Source organism: Lottia gigantea (genome assembly GCF_000327385.1).
Source record: "Lottia gigantea unplaced genomic scaffold LOTGIsca_167, whole genome shotgun sequence".
NCBI classification, from domain to species: domain Eukaryota; kingdom Metazoa; phylum Mollusca; class Gastropoda; family Lottiidae; genus Lottia; species Lottia gigantea.
The window spans coordinates 81,060-89,548 of NW_008708079.1; the positions used below are offsets into that span (position 1 = coordinate 81,060).

General features: G+C 37.1%; 1 protein-coding gene across 1 annotated transcript; it reads left to right on the top strand.

Annotated features, from left to right (window-relative positions):
• Nucleotides 1-6,353: 6,353 nt before the first annotated feature.
• Nucleotides 6,354-7,536, top strand: LOTGIDRAFT_173644 (hypothetical protein; the record flags this gene model as incomplete). Its single annotated transcript, XM_009051418.1, has 2 exons — nt 6,354-6,567; nt 7,040-7,536. The coding sequence occupies 2 exons, from the start codon at nt 6,354-6,356 to the stop codon at nt 7,534-7,536; spliced, it is 711 nt and encodes a 236-aa protein (XP_009049666.1).
• Between the last annotated feature and the right edge of the window lie 953 nt (nt 7,537-8,489).

The following is an 8,489-nucleotide window of genomic DNA, read 5'->3' on the forward strand; positions in this document are numbered from 1 at the left end:
ATTCTTGGTGGATTTTGATGAAACTTGACATAAGTGTTTGTTATCAACGAAGGATAAACCCTATCAAAAATTGAAAAATATTTAGTATGAGTTATTGCCCTTGTTCTTGAAAACGCGTTCAATTTGTAGCTCGTAAACACTCTAGAAGGCACAATTCTTGATGGATTTTGATGAAACTTGGCATGAGTGTTTGTTATCACCCAAGGATGAACCCTATTGAAAATCAGAAGAATCGAAAAATATTAAGTATGAGTTATTGCCCTTGCTATTAAAAACCTGTTCAAATTTTAGCACGTAGTCACTTTGATGAAACTCGGTGTGAATGTTCGTAATCACCCAAGGATGAACCCTATTGAAAATCAGAAGAATTGAAAAATATTTAGTATGGGTTATTGCCCTTGTTCTTGAAACCGCTTTCAAATTTAGCTCTTAAACACTAAAAGGCATGATTCTTTCTGGAGTTTGACTAAACTTGGTTTTATTATTCAGTCCCGTGCTGAAGATTGAATATTTGCCTTCTAGAGTTTTCACAAGCTAAAGATTGAACATGTTTTCAAGAACAAGGGAAATAACTCATTCTCAATATTATTCGGTATCGCCCTAAAGAGTTCAAAAGAAGTGTATGACTGAAGGTTGAATATTTCATACTGGTGATTGTTGTTACTGTACTGCTAAATATTTATGTTCAAAATCAAAGCTGCCAGTGGGGGTATATTACCTTGCCTGGCAAGCTATCTTAAGTAAAGTAACAGAAACTATCCCTCGGTGGTTTTAAAAATTTGCAATTTGGAGAATGGATTCCGACTCCTGTTTGCAAAAAGGCACACACAGTAGTGAAATTTTGAGTACTTCACAATTGAAGAAAGCATTTAGTTGTGAGGGAATCATGAAGAATCACGAACATGAAATCTTTCAGACAGTTGGTTAATTTTCCAGAGGTTAAATCTGAAAATATTCTGCCAAAGTTGATATGAGGATATTGCCGGAAGACCCGGATTTTGATCCGCTTCGTAACCAAAACTTTTGCGTATGAGTCCTTTACGCTTTAAATTTTCTCCCAATTTAGATCCAGTTTTTAAAAGTTAGAATGAAATTCACGATAGTGTGTTGGAACTGTAAATGTGCTTACAGGATAGTTTCTGTTGGTGTTTAGGGCCCTCAGGGTGGTCCCTAGCCAATAAAATAGACGGGATATCCAGGGGTGCCTGCTCTCGCCCATGGCCCAAACTACTTGTTGTAAGTCCATAGCCTGGAGCTTGTAGTTTATTTCACATATATGTTGCCCAAGTACCAGACCTGAGACAGAATAAAGGTGTTGATGATATGGTTTGTTTCTCTCAATGTCAAGGATCGGTCTTTCCATTTGATAAGTTCTTTTTTTAAAAAACAGTAGATTACCAGGTTCCAGTTGAGATTGTGGGTATCGGGGCCAAACATTATTCCAAATTATTTGATATGAGGTTTGATGTAGAGTAATAGTTTAGCTGGTACGTGGGCATACATGTTAGAATTTAAGTTTTTGTATCATAAATTTTGCTGCCAGATGCTTGTTGGAAATTTTGGAGTTGTTGAGCCAAAGGATTGAAGGAATTTTCATTAGTTAAGATTGCTGTAAGATTGTTTGCATGTTGGATGGTTTTCACTTGGTGGGGGTAATTAGGAATGTTTATGCCCACAATATCCATGGCGATATTGTGGGCAAGTGGGTGTATTGTAGAACACTGTCAGATCAGAATTTTACAGTATTTTAACCCAGTTTAAGATGGGAGCTTGGAACTGTAGATGTTCTTGTAACGTCATCAGGTTGCCCCTATGGAGCCTATCAAAGGCTCTTTCCTGGTCGTAGACCTTCTTTCTGAAGGTAGCCCTCAGTTCTTTCTGATTGACATATTTCAGGATACTATCACTAGAGAGCAGATTGTTCAGGATATTCTTATCCTTCCCCCTTTTGAGCATACAATAAGTATAAGTTATTGCCCTTGTTCTTGAAAACGCATTCAAAAACACTCTAGAAAGGACAATTCTTGATGGATTTTAACAAAACTTGGCATGAGTGTTCGTAAACACCCAAGGATGAACCCTATTGAAAATCAGAAGAATTTTTAGTATGAGTTATTGCCCTTGTTCTTGAAAAGGCTTTAAAATTTAGCTCTTAAACACTAAAAGGCATGATTCTTTCTGGATTTTGACAAAACTTGGTTTTATTATTCAGCCATGTGCTGAAGATTGAATATTTGCCTTTTAGAGTTTTCACAAGCTAAAAAAATTGAACACGTTTTCAAGAACAAGGGCAATAACTCATACTCAATATTATTCAGTATCGCCCTAAAGACTTAAAAAGAAGTGTATGACTGAAGGTTGAATATTTCATACTAGTGATTGTTATTTTTTATTCAAAATCAGAGCTGCCAGTGGGCGTATATTACCTTGCCTGGCAATCTATTTTTAGTTGTGTTTTTGAGCCTTTATTTTTATAATTCATAGTTAGAATAGATGTTTTCATGGTAGGGGTCAGATTGTTGGAAAAATAAACATTGTTGATGGAAAAGATCATCTTGAAGGATGTCCCAAATTCGGAATTCCATCAATCACAGGGGATTTGTTGTTTTGGAACTCTGAAAGAGCTTTATGAATTTCAGATTTATAATGAGAATTTTCTTTAGTGAATCAATCTCTGCTGATGGTATAGGCTGGAGATTGGATTGGTTGAGGTAATCCCCAATTACCCAATCAGAGATCGGGTCCTCAGTGTAAAGGTCCTTAGTGAGGTGGCTTAGCACGATTTTTCAGGATTAATGTTACTGGCCGGACAAAAGTACCAAATTTTGCATGGAGTTTCTTTAGACCTAGAAAGTGGAACCCACTTTACCGGTTCAGATTTTACAAGATGGCCGCCAAAATCAAAGATGACCGCCAGAAAAGATGGAAATATCATATATCCGACTGTGAAAATCGGAAATGAACGAATGAGGTGTCAATTTTGTTTTTTTCAGGGTCACTGAAACAGATACTGGTCATGACATTTTCACATGGTCACCAATTCCAAAAAAGAAAATACACATGTTTACAATTACTTAATGTTATAGTATTGAGAAATTCTATATATAATATGACAATACAATGTAGATGAATCTTATCTATAGGAACATTTGCACCAACAAAGCGATGTGCAAGACAGATTTGCCTTACTGCATTTGCAGACTGTATACATGCCTTTTTGCAGCCACATTTTATAAATTCTCTACATGCTTTGGACACCCTGGAATGGTAGACCAGACAGGTTCCCATGAGTTTTCAACTTTCACCCTTGCAAGGTCGGTCGGACATGGATACATTTGTCGCAATAACATGCATGTTGTCCAGATGCTAGCCTGGTATACTGCCCTCCTATTCGGGATTAACGTTACTGCCCGGACAAAAGTACCAAATTTTGCATGGAGTTTCTTTTCGACCTATCTATTGAATTTGTCCGTGGAACCGACTTCACTCAGAATCCAAATTAATATGCTCAAATAGATGTGTGGAAAGATGAACAAATGCATCAGTTACTTCTTCATAAGCATTCCATGCCTGCCAGAAAGATTTCTTCTCATAACCTTGAAATGCCGATGTAGTATCACATCCGGACAAGGAGTGGAAAACAGGCAGGGAACGTGATTTACATTCATCCAGATGTGCACAAATGGCGTTGATGCTGTGATGTGTGTAATTCTTTCCAGTTCCAAATACTACCCAGAGATCAAGATCAGTATTTATCTGAGAGAGGTCATAAAACATCCCAATAAGAATAACAACGATGTCCGTGTCTACAGTTCGCACCTGGATGGAATTTGCTCCATGCTTTACGTGAACTACAATTCTAGTGTCTGCTTCTTCCTGATTGCAGCTGGACATTTCGTTCAGCGTGCCAACACATGAAACATGCTCTCCAGCTGTGGTATACACTCAGGAGGGATGCTGAAATCCGCTACTTGTGATGACAGAAATTCAAAGAGTTCCTTCTTGTTGATTGGATCATGGAGGAAGTCATTCAAGTTGCCTGGCAGCTTGGTGTCACTTGATACTTTTCTCCACACACCTTTGCCTCTTTTCTCCCTGGTTCCCTCCTTCTTCAGGCTAGTATTCGTCCCACACAACATCCACTCACTTTGAGTCACAAAGGTGACGTTCTAGATGGGATATAAATACTTTGTTGAGAACAAGGGTAGTGAATTCTTTGAGATCGTATCATGTATGGAGTGACTCCGATCCAGCAACGGGGTTTTCAGTTAGTCCTACTGCACCTTTCTTTGAGATCGTATCATGTATGGAGTGACTCCGATCCAGCAACGGGGTTTTCAGTTAGTCCTACTGCACCACCGGTTGATTTCACTTCTTTATTTTCCTGTTCATGCGCTTGGTCGATTGGGATCGCAGAGTATCTGTGTGACGATTTTGCGATTGTCCAGTGATTCCTAGTTTCAAACTCAACCTTGATCTTTGTTGGCAGCGACTTCATGTCTCTAACGTGTACAGGCAGCCATGGTCTAATGCAAAGAACAATGGTACGAGTGCCTCAAATACAGAACAATACAATGGTATACTTTAAGGACTGAATCAGCAGTTCCAGATGAAGCAACTTCAGATTCAATGAGAGCCGTCGTCCAACTTGACCCATTTAATAAATCGCCAACAGTGTTCCACAGCACCTTCTCAATTTGGAGTCTGCCCATCATAACTACATAGACTTTCTCGCCATAGACATCGGGCCATCTCCATTGTACGTACTTGGCTAGCATGAACAGAGGCTGGTCAAACGTAATCACTGGGATTTGTCCGGGGTTCAGATACTCTGTTGCCCGGCGATGTACATCCATGCCATGTTTAATCATTGCTGGTGTGTATGATTTTTCGTCGAAGAGAGGGAGCAGCCCACATATTGCTTCTACGATGGCTGTTGTCGATTGGCGTGAAAAGCAGACCATCGCTGATATGTTGTTCCATCCAGTCATTTTCTTTACGTTTTGCATCTGTCAGCTCAAGCTTAACAGGTTCATTATTATTAGTTTCTGGTACCTGAATACAACTATACTTCAACGAAACTGCAGGAACAGAAGCATAATGGTCTGGAAGCGAGTGAGTATGACCCCTTTCTGGCAGTAATTTGACAGGTTCCCTGATGACACCAGGATGCCAGTAAGAATGTAGTCCTGGAAAGATACAATCGTCCCAGTTTTATCTTCTAGTTTCCGTATCTCCTTTCTTGTTGATTTATCCAATTCTGCCTTTCGAAACATTCCGAGATTTTCAATGAGGTGATTTCATTTTGTTTTGATGGTTCTAATTCTGGTTTTAGAATAGCTGATCGTAGTAGTTTTCATTTTAGCTTTACTTTCTTCCCACCAAGTGGTTTGGTCTTCATAGTTGGGTTTGTTACCCTTCCAATCGGACCAAAACGTCTGGATGAGATTACGGTACTCAATGTCCTCAAGAATGGAATTATTCAGTTATCATTTCCCTCTCCCCCATCGTGCAGACCCAAGGTTAAGGGTGAGTTTAACCGCTTTGTGGTAGGAGAATGATGAGTTGAGTTAATGTCTTGAATTTTGTTGGAGTAGTGACAAGAGAGGTAGATACGGTCTATCCAGGTGCCAGAAGGATTATTATTTGGTTCTGGGGTATTAAAATATATAGCTGTCCTCTACTACACAATTGGTTTGTATCAGATGCAGCTGACTCAGTGCAGTAAGTGGTTGATTTATCATGATATTATTTTTGCTATCAATTGTATATTTAATGAGGTTGAAATCACCGCATATTACAAATATTGCTTGTCAGGCAAGGTAACATATGCCTACTACCAGCTGTCAGAAATGATAACAAAATATTAAGTGGCTTAATAATGAATTTCAAAATTATCTTAAAATTATCTATAAAGTCAAGGCAAAAACCTGAAACAGTTCATCAACTTAACTAATTCAAACACGAACAATAACTATAACTCCAATTGTTGTCGATTTTAAACTTGACTGGGATCACATACATGCATACCAAGTTTCATCAAAATCGGATAAAAACTGTAGCCTCTATAGTGATAACATTGTGGTCTGAACTTACCTTAATAAGGAGTTACTTCCCTTCTACAAAATTGTTACTTGCTAGACTTCCTGTATATATACTTCCTGTAGTTTTACATGTGTGATGAATAAATCTTAGTTTAAGACAACGTGTCTATGTTAATATATTGGACAGGGTCCTATAATGACTTATTAAATGGTAGCAGAGCAATAGCAACTAGTTACAAGAATCCTCCCAAGTTTGGGGAAGATATTTCTTATGAAACCTGGAAAAATGAGCTTGAAGTGTGGAGACTAATGACTGATATAGATGTCAAGAAACAAGCACTGGCAGTGACTTTAACAATATATGGTAAAGCCAGGGAAAAGGCAATAGAAATAGCTGCTGCAGATCTGAATAAAGATGATGGAATGAAAACTCTAATAGACAAATTGGATGAATTATTCCAAAAAGACGAAAAAGATGCTGCCTATGAGGCTTATTCCAACTTTGATAACTTTAAAAAGACAGGTGAAATCTCTATGAGTGAATATGTCAATGAGTTTGAGCAGAAATATCAAAAAGCTAAAAAGTATGACATGACAATATCAATCTGTCAAATACTGAGAGAAAATTGGCCCTGACTGCCACTGTTGATGGGACTTTAAAGTCTATGAAGTCAGCCCTGAAGAGAATATTTACAGATTCCGCAAGCCAACCAATTGAAGATAAAAGTACAGGAATATCAGTTAAAGAAGAATCGGCTTTATATACCGGACAGAAATACAAAAAGTAGCCTTATCAACGATCAAAGACATCTACTTCACATTTCAAAGAAACTGATCGTAGATCTGGAACAGAGGGTATGGCTGTGTCTGGTGCATCAAAGGGAACAAATCCTATGAAGAACTACATGTGCCATTTGTAATTCAACTTTTCACTGGGCTAAGGATTGTCCACACAGAGTTTCCAATAAGTAATATGACTTTGTTTACAAAATCAGGCGAACTTTCAAAGAATGAAGTTTTTATGACTGAGTGTTTTGGGTGTGCTGTTTTGGATACAGCTTGTTCCAAGACAGTATGTGGTATGAAATGGGTAGATAATTATATTGATTCTTTACCAACAAAAGACAAAGGAAAAGTCAAGAAGAAGAATAGTAATAAAGAGTTTAATTTTGGTGATGGTGTTAGTAAACAGTCTATGAAATATGTAAATATTCCTGTGAAAATTGCTGGAGTTTATTGTAATATAGACACTGAAGTAGTTGAGGCAGACATTCCTTTATTGCTTAGTAAAGAATCACTGAAACGAGCCAATACTGTTCTTGACTTAGCTCATGATAAAGCATCAATGTTTAAACGCCCAGTACAACTACAATTTACTTCAAGTGTACATTATTGTATTGATTTAACAGATGAAATCCAGGGTGTATCTGATGAAACTCCAGAAGATATTATGATTTTTGAAGAAAATTTGTTGGAGAAAGAAAAAATTTAAAGTTCAAAAACTGTAAGGAAGAATCAGCAGGCTGTTTATTGTGTTGTTTGTAAGAGTTGGACTCTGTCAAGTGTGATTTGAACATGACAGCAAAGGAACACATGAAATTGGTTGAAAGTAGAGCTGAGTTCTCATACACCTGTAAGAATTGTACACCTTTTGACATTTTCAATTTGGTTGAAATGCAATGGATAGGCTACAGCATTTATGCAAATTTTTATATCTTATAATAACTGTGACAAAGTTTGAATTGGACAATGGATATAATATAACTGCATCTGAACCTTTACAAATCAGTAGATAATTAGTTTAATCAGTGGCAGGTAGAAATTAGAAAGTTCATATGAAGTTCATCTAAACACCATTTGATTGATAATAACAATATATCATTAAAAAGATAAAGATTAGAAAATGAAATAGAGATTTACGTCCTACTTTTTTTCTGCACGTCAGCCCCTCTTACCTGCATCACTGACCGGGGAAACATTTACTTTATGACTACAATGTTTTCAGAATTGAATTTTGATAATCATTTTCCTATGAATTCAAATACCAACAACAAAATACTAGTGAGAGTCTTAGATTGTCTTTGGGTTGATGAAAATGTTAACCACTGAAAAAAATATTGATTGTAAAAATAGCTTGCCAGGCAAGGTAATATACGCCCACTGGCAGCTTTGATTTTGAATAAAAATATTTAGCAGTACAGTAACAATCACTTAATAATAAAACCAAGTTTTGTCAAAATCCAGCAAGAATCATGCCTTTTAGTTTTTAAGAGCTAAATTTGAAAGCGTTTTCAAGAACAAGGGCAATAACTCATACTAAATATTTTTCAATTCTTCTGATTTTCAATAGGGTTCATCCTTGAGTGATTACAAACTCTCATACCAAGTTTTGTCAAAATCCATCAATTGTGTTTAAGAGCAATTGTGGATGTACGGACGGACATG